At 43.1% G+C, this 19,182-nt stretch overlaps 1 protein-coding gene across 2 annotated transcripts; it reads left to right on the plus strand.

Moving 5' to 3' along the window:
• Positions 1-3,110: 3,110 nt before the first annotated feature.
• On the plus strand, positions 3,111-15,028 carry LOC111720858 (zinc finger protein 260-like). 2 transcript variants are annotated; one of them, XM_031968188.1, is made up of 5 exons: positions 3,111-3,346; positions 5,336-5,424; positions 5,823-5,949; positions 8,003-8,098; positions 11,538-15,028. In XM_031968188.1, exons 2-5 carry the CDS (start codon positions 5,374-5,376, stop codon positions 13,514-13,516), a joined length of 2,253 nt encoding a protein of 750 aa, XP_031824048.1. In that variant the 5' UTR covers positions 3,111-3,346; positions 5,336-5,373; the 3' UTR covers positions 13,517-15,028. The 2 variants fall into 2 exon arrangements, with proteins under 2 accessions (XP_031824048.1, XP_031824049.1); XM_031968189.1 differs by lacking the exon at positions 3,111-3,346 and adding an exon at positions 4,265-4,333.
• Positions 15,029-19,182: the final 4,154 nt, after the last annotated feature.

Below are 19,182 nucleotides of genomic sequence, written 5' to 3' on the forward strand. Positions count from 1 at the left end.
GTGTGTCAGCCTTCCTTAGAAGTCAGGGGTTGTAACAAACTGTTCTACTTGAAGCAAAGATACTTGTAGTAAAGATACATTTATATAATAATAGCAAGGTGCTTATAGTTAAGTGCTTATAATGATGGCATAGGAGGAAGGCAAAACTGCTGTATGGGTGGTGCCAATGGTGTAACTGCCCCTCCCACTTTTCCTTCTTCCTCCACCCACAAAGGGTAAATTGAGGGAGAAGGTCAGGAGATGGGGAATGCCCTAAAAGCCCTTGCTCTGGTGTGAGGAACTGAGCTGTGCAGAACTTACAGTCATTAGAGGTGCCAGCTGGCCCAGTCACTAGCCAAAGATTAAGGCAGACACCTAAGTCTGGCATAGGAGGATCAATAGCAGCTGAAGTCACTGCTACCCCTTTGAGATGAGCATTTGAAGGTGAAACAGGAGTTCTTACTCCTTTTGTCATTTAAAAAAAAAAATCCCCATCAACATATGGGGAAGAGACATCTTACAAAAATTAGGATTACAAATGCATACTTCAGCTTTTTAGGCAGGGCTGCTGTTGAAGGCATCTTAGCACTCTCATCTGTTCCCATTCAATGGAAAATTGATACATGAATGTGGATAGAACAGTGGCCCTTAGCAAGTAATAAAATTCAGGTCTTATTAGATAAAGTACAGGAGCAACTTGACCAAGGACACTTACAACCTTCTCTAAATCCTTGGAATTCTCCAGTATTTGCAATCAGAGACACCCCAGAGAGAGGGGAGACAGTGCTTTAAACTCACCACACCAGCTTACAAAAGAAGCTCAAGAAGCTTGGAGAGGTTGAATTGGCTTTATCCATGTGGTTGAGTTACTCAGAAACCCTTGGAAATATCAGTTTTTGCTATAAAAGGGGCACCCACAGCAGTCCTTCATCAAGGAGACAGTATAATAGAGTAGGTGACCCTCCCTCCATAACCAGACCAAAGCCTTACTCCTTACTCAGTGCTTGTGGCTAAAATCTTATTAAAGGCCATTAAGCTAGTGGTACAATTATCTGTGATAAGACCTGATAAGATATACACCTTTTATACCAATGCCCAAATTAATGTATGCTATGAAACCATCCCAGAGTGGCAAATTTTATTGGCCACGGCTCCAAATTTTACACACGGGTCTCCATTAAAAATATCCCGTGTATTACATAATTGGTGATAGATTTTAGAAGAAAAGGTTTCCAAGATTCCTCTTAAAGGACGAACTATCTTTACAAATGCATCCAAACAAATCATTTGTGTTGTATACTCTCGTGAGTTAATTATAAAGAGAGTAGTCAGAACTCCTTTTCAGTTCACTCAGCAGAATGAATTGTATGCAATCATGCTAGCTCTTACTTATTATCCAGGAGATGTAAATATAATATCTGAATCGGCCTATTCAGTAGGTGTGGTACAAAGAATTGCCACAGTCCAAATAAAATTTGTAGCTTCTAATATATATCAGCTCTTTAAGGAACTTGAAGATTGAGCAAGTGAGAAAGCATCCAGGTAAGATTTATATCTTACATGTCCACTCTCATAGTGGACTTCCAGGTCCTAGTTTTAATGGCAATTCAAAGGCAGATAACCTTCTAATCATGTTAGACAATACTTTGTTGTTAGACACTGCTTTATTTCAAGAAGCCCAAGAATCTGATTCTAAATATCATCAGACTGCTCAAGATTTGTTTACAATTTGGAATAACAAGAGAGGAAGCTAGGAGCATAGTAAAAGCCTGTACGGCTTGCCTTCCTTTCCACGCTCCTACACTGCCTCCAGGGAAGAACCCTCCTGGTTTGAGACCCAATGAAATCTGGCAAATGGATGTGACCCATTATAAATCTTTTGGTCGCCTGTCTTTTATCCATATTGTGATAGACACCTTTTCAGAATTCACTTTTGCAATAACAGCAGCAGAAGAGACAGCCCAAGTGGTCACTGAAGGCAATACTAGCGAGGAAAAATAGAGGCATTAAGACGCTCCTCCAAAAACAAAAGAAAGGGGAGCCACAGGTAACCCTAGAGAACTTCTAAATTTAGCATTTTATACTATTAATTTTTTGTTTTTTGATGGGCATGCAATGGCTCCAGCAGGCAGGTTTCACAACCCGCAGGAAGGGCAGTGTCCAATGAGAGAAGCTCCAATATTTGGGTGGAGGAAACCTGAAGCCCCGGGTGTCACAAGAGACTGCAAGAACTGAGAAAAGTCAGAGATGTGTGACAAGAGGGAGCATGTCTCTGTGTTCAAACACGGAAAGGGTTTACATTGGTGCTCTTTGTCCTCAGGACCCGGGGTACAACACCTTGCAGACTCCCCGGTTGTGCGGACTGAACCCGGAAATAGAGAAGGGAACGAGCCCTGCAGTACCCAGGCGGCCCCAGGAAGGGCAGGAAACCTGGGCATTAGAAACCAGGGAAGACTCGGCTCTTGCATCCTATTCAAAGAGAAGCGCCCCACTGAACCTCCTTCCTGGGGACTAGGGGGCGGAGAAGGGGAACCATTGGGCCACAGGGTTCAAGTGGGAGTTCTTCCTGAATCCCTGAGGGTTTTCTTCCTGAGTGTCCTGGAATAGGTCCCCAAGGGGCCCTTGAGCGAGCCCCACCGCTTTTCCTGTGTCTACCATGGACAGCGATTCATGCTCTCCTCTAGGTCACCAAATAAAAGAGGGGCGGGGGCAGAGGACCTAGAAAAAGCTCAGGGGAAAAGCTCAGGGCACTTGATGGTGGCAGCCAGGGAGACCCGGTGCCACTTAAAGAGCTGGGGGCAGGAACTCTTCTCCTCGGTCCCGCTCCCGCTACAAACGATCCCCCAGAACGGAACTTGGGGAGGCAGGGACATGGTGCGGGAGGAGCGGGACACGGAATCATCCAACTATCTGTTACATAAGGACCGGACAAAGCGGTCACTGTGGAGGAAGGACCCAAGGGACCACAGAACGGGGCTAGTACCCGGTGAAATCAAACTCCAGGAAAAGAATGGAAGCTCCCCAAGACTTTGTCAGTGTGCAGACTCAAAGCTTTTGGGCATTTAAAAGAAAAGGGGGTGGAGGGTCGCAATGTCTCCTGGGAGCTGTAGTCTAAGTCAGCAACTCTTAAGCGCGCGCAGGACGGGACCTTCCTTTTCCGCACTCTACTTCCCAGAAGGCTTTGGGGATGGCCGGGCTGCGGTTCCATAGGCTATCCCGCTTGCCGCCTAGTTTAATGTATCAGGGTAATGCTACTTCCGCCTTTCCGAAAGCACCTCTGACTCCCTGACCCGGAGAAGGTAAAGCCAGCGTCGAACCGGCTCCTCGCTCGCGGTTTCCTGCTTCCTGTTTCGTCGGAGGCACCAAGGTGAGCTGGGGGGACAGTTTGAGGGAGCGCGTGCGGCACCTGCTCCCGCTCTCCCCGCCCTCCTATCCCCCACCTTAGGCTCGCTTCCAGAGCTGTTTAGGTCAGCGAGGACGGGATACCGCGCAGGCGCTTCTTTAACTCCGCCCACTCGTCACCTAGTTCCTGGTACCCCCATAGCATAGGCGCAATTGCGCACGCGCAGCTTCGGCTGTCACTGTATGAGCCACAGACAGGAGGGGGTCCTGGCTTCAGTCGCGACAGTGCGCACGCGCCTGGCCAGCTCCACCCATTGCAGCCACAGGCAAAGTGAGGGCAGGCAAGCCCCAGACCTAACTGCTTTGCCCTAGTCCTGGGACCCTGCGTGGGGCAGAGTTGCCGCGCACGTGTGTGCACGCAGGGGTGTGCATGAGCTCCTGAGTGTGTCAGGGTTTGTTAGGGCGCCTGTGAGTGCGTGCGCGCGCAGCCCCCTCATCTCCCGCAGCCTCCCTGCCCCCAGGGGTCCGGCAGAGAGAAGGGCCAGAGGCCGAGGTGACGTCAGCCTTTCTTAGTGGATCCTGCTGAGCCATGTTGTGGGGCCACCCATTCTCCTTGGGCTTCACTGGCTACTGCTGACCCCTCCCCCCCCGCCCCTCCCGGTCCCGCCCTGCTGGTCACTGTGGGGTTTGGGCTGCGGGAGCCCGGGCTCCAGGGGGCGCTGCTCTTCCCGGGCTCTGTGTGTCCCAGGGGGAGGCGGGTACTTGGCCCCCGCTGGTAGCCCTGGCAGCGCTTTGAGACCCGCCCCCAAGGACACTGGTGGGAGGACTGGCGGCCCAGGCTCGGGGCGTGCTCTGACTCGCGCCTCCCTGGGGGCTTGTTCTTGATTATTGTGGAAGGAAGGAGGTTCCCTCGCAGCCCGTGGGGTCTCCCAACATGGCCCCCAGGGGGTGGTTCCCCGTGCAGGAGCCGGGCTCGGCCGGAGGCGGACGGACCTCTCTCTCCTCCGCTGGTGTTTGTGCTGATTTTCTTCAATTTGCCCTGAAAAGTTTGATGAGAAACTTGCCCGAGCCCGGAGGGGCTCCCGGGGAGGCGGATGCGCGGGGGTCACCCGAGGGCTAAAGCGCATCCGGCCTGAGCGACAGGGGGAGCCCCTGGGGCCGGGGCAGCCATGGGCCGGGGGGGGGGGAGGGCCCCAGGGGGCATCGGGAGGTCGGGCCGAGACCCCTGCCCAGAGCAGCGGCAGCCTGAGGGCCCCGGGGCCCCTGCGCTCCAGCCTGGGCCGGGAACCGGGTCTCCAGGCCCGAGGGGGCCCCGTCTGGGAGAATATTCCATGAGGTGATGTGTTTCACAGCCGGGAATCCCAGGAAGTCACAGGCAAAGTGGTGCAAACAGTGGCTCCGGACGTTGGTTTGTTAGAAAAGCTTTGAAAAAGTAAAAATGTCCTGGAATTAAAGCACCAAAGATCTTAAGCTTGCATCTCCTTTGGCTGCCAGTGTGTACAGTGTGTGTGTCTGTGTCTGTGTCTGTCTCTCTGTGTGCAGCAGTTTTCCCTGTCTCCCCCTCCTCCCCACTTCCTCGGGCCGGGTTGCTTCCTTCCTGCCTCAGTGTCTCCGAGCCTGCACAGACCCCAGCAGGTGCCCCGCCCTGCACATCCTTCCCTTTCCCCCAAGAGCCCTTGGCTCTCCCTGCCCTATATGAGTCACCTCCTCAGCAGGGGCGGCACCATCGGGGCTCCTGCTTCCTCCCCCTGCCAGGGTCTCCCGGTGCCGGCTCCAGGGGCCTGTTCCCCGCCCTCCTGCTCCCCCTCTGCCAGGCTCCCTGCCCAGGCCAGAAAGCCCCGGGGCGGGGCCAGGACAGAGGAGGCCCCCGGACCTTCTTCAGCAGACCCGCCCTTCTGTGAGAGGTTTCCTGCAAGCTCAAGCTCCCAGAGGGGCTGGAGGGGAGGAGGGGGCCCTTGTCCAGGAGCTCCCGGCAATGCTGGTCTGAGCCCCTCATAGCTTCTTTCTCCTCCAGCTCAGCCCCATAAAGACCCTGCTCTTCCCCAGCGGCAGATGGAGGCCAAGGAGGGCCCGACTTCTGGCTTCCTCATGGCTCCCTTTCAGGTGAGTCCCGGCTCCTCCCGCCCCCTTCTCCCCTCCTGCCTCCCTTTCTTTCCTCCAGCTCGGGTCAGCAGGGACAAAGGCCGAGTGAGGCCCGGCCCTGGGCCCTCCCTCTTGGTCAGTAATGGAGACGGATCAATCAGGGCACCTACGGTACATCCATATTTGCACTGTGATTGCCAGTGTTGGTTTTGTGCTCAGGGGTCAGATGCCGGCTCATTCTCCTGGGAGGTTTGTGGCTCCAGGAGGAAAGGGCCCAGGGCCCCGGGGGTTCTTGGAGAGGGTTTTCAGGGGACCACGGGTGACCCAGTGTGAGCAGGCTCCCAAGGCCCCCACAAGGAGGAGAGCAGGACACCGAGGCAGGCTGGGGCCGTGGCTCAGCAGGCTTGTGTCTGATTCAGGAGCCGGTGACCTTCCGGGACGTGGCCGTGGACTTCACCTGGGAGGAGTGGAGGGTCCTGGAACCGGCCCAGAGGGCCCTGCACAGGGACGTGATGCTGGAGAACTTCCAGAACCTGGTTTCTGTGGGTAAGCACGGCGGCCCCTTGGGGAGGGCAGAGCTGAGTTGGATCATGGGGGTCCCAGTGTCTCCTCTACAGCCTGACCCACAGTGATGGAGAACCAGGGACCGGCCTTCCTCCCCTAGCACAGAATTCAGCTGCTGACCTGGTTGTCCTTCCAAGCCTAACTCAGACTTGGCCGGTCCTCAGACAGATGTGGGATTTGGAAATTCCCCCCAGTGCTGCCAGGGAATTCTCTGAGGCCCCCCTGTCCTTTGTGGCTCTTGCCATTGTTCCCCCTGAAGTGGGGGGTCCAGGGTGCCCTTGGGCACCTCCTGCCCGGCTTCTCTGCTGCCCCTTGCCAGGTCCTCTTCTCCCCTGTTCCTGTTCTTTGGGAATCCTCCTTATTTATGTTATGGGGTCTGTTCTGGGCAGTAGGGAAACCTTAAAGTACTCCTGGGGGTCGGGCACTTGGCTGAGAACCGGGCCCCTGAGGAAAGGCCCAGAGCCCTCCTGCTCTCAGGGAGTCCCGGTCACATGGGAGGGATAACATGCAAACTGCTTAGGGACAAAGGAGGCGTGGCAGAGAGAACTGGGGATAATCCAGAGGAAAGGCCCCGTAGTTAAGGGGGAGTGGGACTGGCTTTGGCAGGAGATGGGATTTTAGTCGGTGTGAAGGTTTTCTGGAGGCAACCATAGTCTCAGTTGAAATAAATAATTACTCCAAAATACAGCCAGCTGGTAAAAAATGCAAACGTTTATTTCTCCTTCCAAATTAGCCTGGTTAGTTCAGAGACCTGTCTCTCTGCTTGGTTCTAAGAGCTCTTGCAGCTTTGTCTTTAGCTTCTGCCTCTGCTTTCTTCAGCCTCCAGTCAGCACCAAGGTAGAAGATGCAATGAATTTCTTGCCTCGAAGATAGGGCTTGTGGGTTCCAAGAGCTCTCTCTGACTCCAAGTAAAACTCTCAAGCTCCCAGTTTCTAGTAACTCCTCAAGTAACTAACTCAAGTCCGTCCCACAAGAAGAACTTAATTCAAGCTTCAAGACCTCCCTATATATGTGATCTCCCAAAGGTTAACTCCGCCATCTGGAGGGAGAAGGATTCTGGGTTATCTCCCAGAGTGTAAAACCCTAACCCTGAACTCTCCCAAACGTGTGAACTCCACTGAGTACTTAGATACTTATGAGCTCTCTAAAGGTGTGAACACAAGCATTATTCTATCAGTTCCACTTAGTACCTTGTTTCAAGTTCTGGCCCAAAATAACTCTTTCTAAGATCAAATCAACTCCAATGGCTTAACAGTTTGTAAAGATTCCAACAAGTAGGGAAGGAAGCCACGAGACACTGAGGAAGCCAAGAAGTCCAGGGGTGAGGGAGAGCCACTGAAAGGGCCGTCTCTGATGGGCAGATGGGGAAGAGCCCTTGAAAGGATCATCTCTGATGGGCAGATGGGGCATCTTGTTCTGGGAAGCACATGGAGGCCGGTGTCCAAAGCTCCCCCAATGAGCTTGTTCCTATTTTTCACCTTCTCTTCAATCCCTGAGGACCTTGTGTGCCCTGCTCTCCACCCCCCAGTGCAGTTGTGGTTGGTTGCTGGAGTCAGGGCACAGCCAGGGGGAGCTGGGCCTTTGAGAGGCTTTGCAGCTTCCTCCAGGCAGCCCGGCCTGCCCACTCTCCACATCTGCCCTCAGTGGAGCTCAGTCCCGAGTCCAGATAGAGGCCAGAGTCTGAGCATGGTGAGGGCTTCGGGGTCTCCTCCTTGAGGGCAGCACTGTTGTGCTTGTCTCATAGTCTTGACAACTTGTGAGTCTTCTGGGAAGGATCTGGGAGTAATCTGAGCAGGAAAGTTCCAGTGGGGAAGGACTTGCTCTTGCCTGGATTGAAGATGCCCTTGCATGAAGAGCTTGTCCCCCCGTGAGCATGTCTGGGACAGACAGCACAGATGGGAGGGAAAGTGGACCCAGGATCGGGGTCCCTGCCACATGGGGAGAAAGAGCTGAGAGCTTCAGAGTCCTCTGGGCATCCTCCCTACCTGCTTATCCCTGAGTAATTAAGTTCCGGATGTTCTGTCCCTGTGTGCAGGGATTCCTGTTTCCAGACTGGATGTGATCTCCCTGTTGGAGAAGCAAGAAGAAGCCTGGAGTCCCGAGAGCAGAGCCTTCAGTGGGTCTCATCAAGGTGGGTAAAGGGCAGGCAGATGCTGGGAGGCGGCCCCTCTGCCTCATTCTCTGTCTTGTCCAATATGGCGGTACCGTCCTTGGAGTCAAGGCAGGAGAGCTTGGCTGCTTGTGTCTGCATTGTGGTAGCCCACTGGTCATGGCTCTCCTGTATTTGGTTTTATACTTTTGTTGCTTTTGTGCATTTGATATTCTATTTCAGAGACCGTCATTTGTCTTCTTTAGAAATTTACAGAGTTTAAACAGTTTCCTTAATGAATCTTTCTAAATTATGTCTTTTTAAAATGTTTCTTATAAAATTTCATAGATTGCTATTAATTTGGCCAATAGATTAACAATTTTCCTAAAGTATTGAATTTGTCTGTCGTTCCTAATATAAATTTCACTTACTCATCTTGCATTTTCTAATGTTTTCCTATAACTCATTTGCTAACATTTAAAATCTTTGGGCCAATATTCATTAGGGATTTCATTCTACCATGAGTTCCTTTTGTCTCCTTAGTTATTAAAAGCACGTTTAGGTCACAGAACTTTTTTCCCACCTTATATAATGGAGGCAGTTATTCTTTGAGTGTTTGGTAGCGCTCACTTGTAGATTTATCTTACTTTGAGCTTTTTCATTGGAGGTTCTGTCACTTAATATCTCAGTGGATTTCATCGGTTGCAGCTTGTGTCTGAGAGCTTCTATTTCATTTCAGTCATTACAGTTATGTGGAGTTTGAACAGTTTTCACATAGCTTTTGCTAATGTGTTTTGAGGGCACGGTCATTGGCCAAAAAAAAAAAGAATCAGTTGTCCATCACTTGAGGAATTGTCAGTAGTCGGCTCTTTCCTTTTTTTTTTCCACAGTTCTCCTGCATAGCTCTCATTTCTTTTCCCATTTTTCTTCTATCTTTCTTAGTGAAGTTTAAAATCTCTTTTGAGATATTCCAAGAGAATCTTTTGAGCTTGAGAGCATCTCGTCTTCCCCTTGGAAGCTCCCCATGTAGGCCCTTTGTCATTGTGTTCCTTTTCTGGATTTGTGTTCTGGTCTTCTCTGTCACCAGAGTACCTTTCTGTGGTCAGGGTGTTTTTGTGCTTTTTTGATCATTTTTTTAAAAGTTGACTTTTTCACCTTGGGCCCAGGGGAAATGGTCCCAGGTTTCCTATGCAAGGGGATAAGGGCCTCTCGCTGATTTCCATTCTGGGGCCTGTGGTGCTGCAGGTTCTCCTTCCGTGCTTGGTTGACGTGGCCAAGTCCTGCCTCTTTTGCCAGGATTCCCAGGCTCACAGCTTACCTTCTATGGTTGCGTTAGGTCTTCTTGGCATGGTGAACCCCTGGCCCTCTGAGCCATGAGGGAGGGACCAATGCTGTGCTTTGGCTAAAGCCTCCCACTAGATTCTCCACACAGTGCCTATGCAGGGGTGCATCCCCTCCCCACCCCTCACCTGCTCCCTAAATGAGACAGTTCTTTCCTGTAATCGTTCCAAAATATCTTAAGCTGGAAAATTGTTTCCCTCTGAATGTTTGTGGGTTTTGTCACTCCAAAATCTGTTCCAAGGCTTGATGTACCATTGATTCTGAGGGAAACGGGAGAGCTGAGGCAATGTCCTGGCTTCTATTTTCCATCTTTGCTCCACTGTCCTGCTGGGATCTCTTTCAACTTTGACTTTTATTATATAATTAGTCATCTCTTCCTGCTTTGTACCGTATACAATTTTTATTAGACTGCCATATATATCTTAATTTGATTTATTCACAAAGCTTTTATAAAAAAGAAATATTATTCACTATATAGTGATATCCTTAAGGAGTTTCTTAATTTTCACTATATCATATTTCTATATTTTCATTTAAAAAATTTTTGGGCTTTTTCCCAGAAAAATCTTATGGAAAGCAAATTCATTTCCTGCTATGTTATGTGTTCTTGACTGCTTTAAAAATAATTCTGTCAAAATCTTATTTTAGAGTTAACTCGGTGGCACAGAGGATACAGTGCCAGGCTTGAAATCAGGAAGACTCATGTTCCCAAGTTCAAATCTGGCCTCAAACAAGCTGTGTGGTTCTGGGCAAGTCACTTAGTCCTGTTTGCCTCAGTTTCTTTATCTGTAAAATGAGCTGGAGAAGGAAATGGAAAATCCTCAAAAGGGATCTTGGACATAAGTGAAAAGCCTGAACGACAACAAAATCTCATTGTAGATTCCTGGTATAAAGTTTGAATAAATTGAATTTTATTTTGACCACCTCCCTCCCCAACTTGGTAATCAGTAAACTCCATTAAGAATACAGTTTCCTAAAAATCTAGTGGTCATATATTTTTTCTTTTTACATTTTTTAAAATTTTTATTTCTTTTTCATTTTAAAAAAAATTTTTTCTTTTGAAAAAAATTTCTTTACAACATTATCCCTTGTACTCACTTCTGTTCTGACTTTTTCCCTTCCTCCTTCCCCCCCTCCCCAGATGGCACGCAGTCCTATACATGTTAAACATGGCACAGTATATCCTAGATACAATATATGTGTGCAGAAGCAAACAGTTCTCTTGTTGCACAGGGAGAATTGGAATCAGAAGGTTGAAATAACCCAGGAAGAAAAACAAACATGCCAGCAGTTTACATTCATTTCCCAGTGTTCTTTCTTTGGGTGTAGCTGCTTCTGTCTGTCATTGATCAATTGAAACTGAGCAAGATTTTCTCTTTGTTGAAGAAATCCACATCCGTCAGAATCCATCCTCATACAGTATTGTTGTTGAGGTATATAATGATCTCCTGGTTCTGCTCATTTCACTTAGCATCAGTTCATCCAAGTCTCTCTGTATTCGTCCTGCTGGTCATTTCTTACAGAACAATAATATTCCATAACATTCATATACCACAATTTACCTAACCATTCTCCAATTGATGGGCATCCATTCATTTTCCAGCTTCTAGCCACTAGAAACAGAGGTGCCACAAACTTTTTAGCACATACAGTTCCCTTTCCCTTCTTTAGTATCTTTTTGGGGTATAAGCCCAGTAGCAGCACTGCGGTTATGTTTTTTCATAAATTTTTAGAAAACCAGGTGCTCAGTCTTCAGGTGTATACCTTTTGTTTGCCTGAATTCCAAGTCGATTGACTTTGTGGTTGGGTAATTCTCTGAGCTGGACTTTGGGCTTTCCTTTTGGCTTTCTACTCTTCTGTCATAGAAGATAATTGTTTTTAATTTAGTATGTGATGTCATCACGTAAGTACATTCACTGCCTTGGAATGTCACGTATTTTGTTCAGGCCGCTTAGTTCCCTGTAATATTTCTTACAAGTCTTTCCTTGGACTCGTTCCTGAAAGCGGTCCTGCTATCCGTGATGCAGAGTGAGCATTATGCTTGTCTGGAGAGATGGAAATGAACATTTCTTATAGGGAAGACTGTTTTGTCTCAACACAGCAAAGGATGGCTGCTGACGCTTTTATTGATTTCTTTCAGATTCCTTTAGTGAAGACACTAGGTTTCAAGCCAAGAACGTAAACATGGTGCAGAGCATTTGCCTGGGGACGTCCTCTGAGAAGATGCTCCCAAAGGGCATGGCCTGGCATTGCAACATGAACGAAGCCAGGGAACATGATATGAATTTAGAGAAAGTGAAGAGCCCATCCAGAGAAGGGACCATTCCCAGAACGACTTTGAGTAATGGGAATGTGCCTCAGTGTATGGCAATTGGGAAGAGCTTCAGTTTTGAGCCAGTCTTTGTTGGAACTGTGGAGAAAAGTCCAGATAAATATAAGACAGTTGGAAAGAGCTTGAGAGGTTTTTCGAGCCTAATTACTTATAACACAATTTCTTTAGAGAAGAACTTTTCTAAGTATGTCAAAGGCAAGAAACCTTTCAGGTATCGCTCAGGATTATTTAAGTTACATAGAATAGATGCTAGAGAAAATCTACATGAACAGAGTGAATGTGGAACAGTATTTAGAAGATCTAATCTTACTGAAAATCAGAGAAGTACTATAGGAGACAAACATTATAAATATAATAAATATGGAAAGGGCTTTTTTCACAAAGGAAGCTTGACTGAACTTAAGAGAAATTATGCTGAACTGAAATCCTTTAAATGTGATGAATGTGAGAAAGGCTTTAGCCTGAGAGCAAACCTCCTTATCCATCAAAAAACACACACTGGAAAAAAACTCTTTGAGTGCAGTGAATGTGGGAAACCCTTTAGTAGGAGGGAAAACCTGGTTGCACATCAGAGAACTCATACTGGAGAGAAACCTTTTATTTGTAATGAATGTGGAAAAAGCTTCCGCCATAGGGGAAACCTGATTGCTCATCATAAAATTCATACAGGGGAGAAATCTTTTACATGTAATGAATGTGGAAAAAGCTTCATTCATAGGGCAAATCTCATTACTCATCAGAGAACTCATACAGGAGAGAAACCATTTACATGCCATGAATGTATGAAAAGCTTTAGTCACAGGGGAAATCTTATTACCCATCTCCGAACTCATACCAGAGAGAAACCCTTTGAATGTAATGAGTGTGGGAAAGCCTTTAGTTTTAGCAGAAGCCTTATTGGACACCAGAGAACTCACACTGGCGAGAAACCTTTTGCTTGTAACATATGTGGCAAAGCCTTCACCAGCATGAGATATCTCTTTGATCATCAGAGAATTCATACTGGAGAGAAACCTTTTAAATGTAATGAATGTGGGAAAGGCTTCAGCCAGAGAGGATACCTCATTTGTCATCAAGGAATTCATACTGGAGCGAAACCCTTTGAATGTAACGAATGTGGAAAAGCCTTCAGTCGGAGAGGACACCTTATTGCCCATCAGAGAACTCACACTGGAGAGAAACCATTTGTATGTAAGGAATGTGGGAAAGGTTTTAGCCGGAGGGACCATCTCACTTGTCATCAGAGAGTTCATACTGGAGAGAAACCCTTTATATGTAATGAGTGTGGGAAAGCTTTTACTCAGAGAGCAAGTCTTTTTAAACATCAGCGAATTCATACAGGAGAGAAACCCTTTGTTTGCAATGAATGTGGGAAATCTTTTAGCCACAGGGACTCTCTCACTTACCATCAAAGAACTCACACTGGAGAAAAACTCTTTGAATGTAATGAATGTGGAAAAGCCTTCACCCGGAGGACAAACCTTATTACTCATCAAAGAACTCACACTGGAGAGAAACCCTTTATATGTAATGAGTGTGGGAAAGCTTTCAGCTACCAAGTAGCACTCAGTTATCATCAAAGAATTCATAATGGAGAGAAACCCTTTGAATGTCAGGATTGCGGGAAAGCTTTTAGGCGCAAAGCAAACCTCGTCTTCCACCAGAAAACCCATATAAAAGAGAAACCCTTTGCATGTAATGAATGTGGGAAAGACTTTAGTAGGAATTCTAACCTTATTACTCATCAGAAAATTCATACTGGAAAGAAACAGAATGTGTTGAAATAAACTTCACATAGGAACTACCCCTTCACTGCCACCAGAGAATTCATATAATTCTGACAACTCAGTAGGAGAAACATCTGTCCTTTCTATAGTAATTCATTGTGCTTCTTTTTGGTTACTATGCCACCTGCATTTCTCAACCTGTGCCTTTTTCATCCCCTCTAGTCCAACACATGAAAAAACTGACATTGTATGCACTATTGCACACTGGAGAGTCCACCATATTTGTAAAGAAATGGCAATGGAGTAACATGGTTTTTCCTCAGAATTTGATATTGATTTTTATAACTTTAGTCCGATTTCTAATGTATTGATTTCTTTGATTTTCACTATTTTCTCCATTGTGCTTGTTTTCTTAATTTTCAGTTTAAAAAAACCGATATTCTATTCATTCTTTTTTCACATTTTATTAGTACTTGGTTTTTGAGCAATAATTTATCCTTTTGATACCTGCTTTAGCTGTATGCCAGAAATTTTGGAACATTGATTCATTTTTACCATTGTCTTTGAAGTTGTGCCTGTTTCTGCAATCAATTCTTTGATTGATATATTTGGCATTTCACTTTTTGTTTCTTTAAAACTAACTTTTGTGGTTCTCTCCGAGTTGATTATTACTTAACTTATATTAGCATCTGTGAAGGATGAGATTAGTATTTCTGATACATGTATATAGTTTTAATTCCCTGACAATATCTCTGTCTTTTAAAGCTTAGTCTTTTTTTTGTAAATGTACTATTTGGTGCTTAGAAATAGTGCATATTCATTGTATATTTTAATAGACATGTATACATTTGATATACATACAGAAGCTATAAATCTTTTAGTTCTAAATTCTTAGTTAGCTCTAAATTTATTTTGTTCTATAGTTTATATTTTTAATCTTTCTGTCAATTTGTTCAATTCTGAGAGGAAGATTAATCTATCATTTATCGTGTTCCTATCTGTGTCTTGCCCTTCAGTTATTTTTTTTCCTTTAGTGCATAAGGGTATTGATTTTTTTGTTTATACTTCCTGTAAGCATATTGAAATTTCTTTATCTGTTGCAACTGTAATTTATATTTTTACTTAATATAGCAGCATGATTACTTTTTGAATTTACTTAATGCAGAATAGCTTTTGGTCTAAAGTCTTATTTTCTTTCTGTTTGGAACACACCTGATGGATTATGTGGTTTTGTTTTCTTTCCTATTCTGATATTTTCATTTTGTTGTATTTGGTTCAGTCCTGTCCTACCCACATGCAAACAAGGGCCACTGGTCTATACATAAGGATCCATGTGGATACATACTGACTTAGTTTTATAATGTAATGTTATCTCTGTTATGATTTTTATTTATATTACTACAATTTTCCCAATTATATTTTAAACTGGTTTGGGCTGCAGAATGGAGTGTTATAGTTTGGTTTTCTGATACCTTTGGTTTAGTCCACTGACAAAAATTTGTGTTAAGTTTTAAAAATCATCCTGTTTTAAGTCAATACTTCATGCTGAAGATTAATTTTTATGAAACCATTGATGCAATTGTGTTCTTTCTTTCCATTTTCCTTATTCCCATTGATCAATCCTTCTGTTCACTTGTGGATTTAGTTATTTTACTACAGTTTTTTCCTTCTTTTTGTTATTCAGATACCTATTTCTTCCCCTTTTTTTCCCCTCTCTTTCCTGTCTCAACTTGATTAGTTAAAAACCTCCTCTCTTTCCCATGTCCCCAACTTAAATTTGCTTTTTAACATAAATTTTTCTTTCCTTTGATCTCTTAATTAATTTTCTTCCCTTTGGGGCTGTTTTGAAAACTTATTGTCTGATACACAGGTGATATGTTATACATACTTACTTTTGTATTTGCTTATAAGTACATATATGTACATATGTATGCATACACATGTATACATACACACATACTTTTTAAAACTAGTGGTCTCTTAAAGTTAATTTCTGAAACTTAGATTTTAAAAGTGATTCTGCTGTTATTGCCCTTGCAGATATATCTTCATTATCCCTTTCCTCTGTTGTGCCTCATTCCCAAATTAAACCTCTCATGGCATTTATTTTTTGTCTTTTTCTGCAAAATATTTATATACCATAACTTATTGATCCATTCTCTAACTGATGGCCATTCAATCAGTTTCCAGCTTCTTGCCACTACAAAAATGGCCACCAATACACTTTTTGCACATATGGGTCCCTTTCCCTCAATAAAAAGGGTATTTTAGAAGAAATAGGAAAACATGGAGCATATTATTTATCAGACTTATGGGTAGCTAAACAATTAATGAAGAAACAAGAGAGTGAGCAAAATTAGATGTAAAATGGATAATTTAATTTACCTTAAATTAAAAAGATTTTATAGAAATAAAATATGTAGCCAAGATCAGAAGGAAAACAGATAATTGAAGATAGTTTTATTGACAGTTTATCTGATATAGGTCTTAAATCTAAAATATCTTTTAAAAACTTTGTAAAATCTATAAGAAATCCATAAGAATATGAGTCATTTTCCAGTTAATAAATGGTAAAAGGATATGAATAGGTAATTTTCAAATAAAAAATCCTTGAGCCTATCGTGTGCTGACCCACTCTGATGACTTTAAATATATCTGTTAATAAGAGTAGAAATAGAATGTTGAGCAGTGGGACACTTAAGTAAAAGAGGGTCTTGGAAACTTTTCTTTCCCCAGAATGAATAAAGTAAATGGTGGATTTGTGAATTACAGTTGATAAAAACAAATGGTCTAATTACTGGGAAGCATGCAGCTAAGAATTGTTTCAGGGGATCTTGGCAAGAGGCTGGCACTATAAATAAACTGAACTTGTTGATGGTGCTTTTTTTTTTTTTGCAAGAGAAGCCACTGGAGATGACTGTAAATTCTACACACATATTATCAGGAATATAGTACACAATTATAAATAATGATACTTTGAATACAGTTGAAGAAAAATCTGCATAGAATCCCATATTCTATATCCTTGTGTTAATTGTTTTCCACAGTGTTCTGAATATTTAGTAACGTAAATATTTCTCATCATGTGTAGGATCCAGCACAAAAAAAAAGATGTAGAAAAGGTACTCTGAGGCACGAGTTTTGAGTTCTGACAATATAGAACATGTAATAGGACTGATGGTAATAATCTGAAAAATACTCAAATGTCAGGTGATGCTAATGGAAAGACTATGGACCACTTGATTAAGGAAAATTAGAAGTCTACACACAATACAATCCAGAAATTTTTTCAACGCCAAGAACCACTGAGGAATTCCCTTGCAAATAAGTCCCATTGAGTTGACCACCATGAAGTGGAATAAAATGGATTCTATTAGCCTCAGCCAGCTGCCAGCAAGGAAACTGTAAGCACAATGGCAAAGGAGGAAGTATCCCAGTATACCAGCTCTTGTCTGGATAAAGAAGATAATGACTAAACAAAAAGAAATCTCTCACTGATAGAAATATAACTGTTCCCAATGAGAGATTGAAGAAAAAAAACAACACAAAGAAAGTTTTGAAATTTTTCTGGAGAACATTTATTATTGAGAATAATTCTGACTTGAAATGATTTGCATTTCCTGAGTTTTTCTTTAGTAGTGGACAGAGGACAGATACCCAAGCACTAGAAACTAATATAAGTAAAGAAACAATTTCTGCAGACAATCAGCAGATTTCCCTCCTCCCCCATCACTGAGAGTGAATAATGAAGTTGTGAGAATGAATGCTCAATTTTAATCCAAAAATTAAAAATGGAAAGGCAGTTAATGCAATCCACTAGTGAAATGGGCTAAAATTCAGGAAAAAAAATGCTAGAAGTGAATAAATTATCGATGAAACTAATCTAATAACTAGATGAAGAAAATTTAATTGAAAAAATATATTATTAAAGTAGTCTAGGAAGAAAAATATGTATTATTCAGGTGATGGGATAAAGGTATGTAGATTTATCTAGAAATGATGGAATCAAATGCTTTACATAAGATTATATTGCAATAAATAAGTAATGGTTTTAAGGATGACAAAATTTAATCCATATTGAAACTTCAAAAATGTGCTCTACAAATGCCTCAGTAAATGATGAAATTTTAAAGACTGTCATGTTGTGTCAGTCCTTAGCAACAAAAAATATCATATCTAAAGATCTTGAGGATGTTAACATGAAAAATTAATGAAAATTTTACCCATTGAAAATCCATGATTATAATAAGAAATTTAAGGATAAAGATATGGTTAAATATTAAATGCAATGATGCAAGAAAATGAACATGAAATGAAATGTCATTACCAAAATATTTTTCTTTATAAAAAAGAAACAAGTGAAAAATTTTGAAAGGAGAAATGGGATATTAGAAAAAGTTAAAATGAAAATTATCCAATAAACTATAAAATTTGAAATTTAAATAAAATCTTTAAAACAATGACATTTACTTAAATTTCAAATTACAAAACATTTCATTGTTTCAAATACAAAATTAACATGAGAAAAAATAGATGGAAATAAGCAGCTGATAATACAGCTCATCTCATCTGGATTAATGCTATTCCTAGATTAACATATATATTTAAAGCAAAAACATTCAAAAAATAAAAGCTAGATAAAATAAGAGTCATGTCAAGATTGCTATGAAAATAGTGGACAAGAATATTAAGAAAATATAATGGAAATGGAACAATGAAAGACCATTTGCTTTGCCACAGCTGGAAAAGTATAATATGCCAATCTAGTAAGTAGTGTGGTAGCATGAAGAGAGTACAAGAAGAGGGGAACAGATGCTTTCAAGTACAACCGACATTTAGAGGATTGTGACAATGGTTAAGTCACTCATCCTCTCATCACCTTAGAAAGTTCTCTTAGGCTCACAGGTACAGAAAAACTATTGATCAAATTCCTCACAGGGCATTTCTTATATCAAAGAAATTTCCTATTCTGACAAAACTCATCATGTTATTTTAGTTACTTTTTAAAGTGGTATTGTTTTAGTCATTGCTATTTTTGCTGTTTTTATGTTAATAGATGTGAAGGTTTTCCTGGGGGCAGCCTTAGTCTCAGTTGAAATAAATAATTACTCCAAAATCGCAGCCAGCTGGTAAAAATGCAAGCGTTTATTTCTCCTTACAAAATAGTCCGGTTAGTTGAGGCCTATCTCTCTGCCTGGCTCCAAGAGATCTTGCAGCTTTGTCTTTGGCTTCTGCCTCTGCTTTCTTCAGCCTCCAGCCAGCTCCGACTAGTGGCTTCTCAATCTCCAACTGAGGCGAGTAGTTGTCTGTATCTCCCAGAGTGCTCTGTCTCCAACCCCAGTTGAAGCTTCCCAGAACTCAAGTCGCTCACTGGAACTGAATTTATGCTACTTCTCTGAGAGTGGGATTGTGGGATATCTCCCAGCATGCTCTCTGAAATCTCCCAAACATGTGAACTCCATTGAGTTCTTAGATACTTATGAGCTCTCTAAAGGTGTGAACACAAGCATTGTTTCCATCAGTTGTACTTAGTACCGAGTACAAGTTCTGGCCCAAAATAACTCTAAGATTAAGTCAACTCCAATGGCTTAACACTTTGTAAAGATTCCAACAAATAGAAAAAAGCAACAAAAATAATTCAAGAATAGAAATGAAAAAAATTGAGAATAGTTGATTCATTAAAGCAAGAAAGAACACAAGAGGAAAAAATATGCATTGAATTACTG

Source organism: Sarcophilus harrisii, chromosome 4 (assembly GCF_902635505.1).
Source record: "Sarcophilus harrisii chromosome 4, mSarHar1.11, whole genome shotgun sequence".
NCBI classification, from domain to species: Eukaryota; Metazoa; Chordata; class Mammalia; order Dasyuromorphia; family Dasyuridae; genus Sarcophilus; species Sarcophilus harrisii.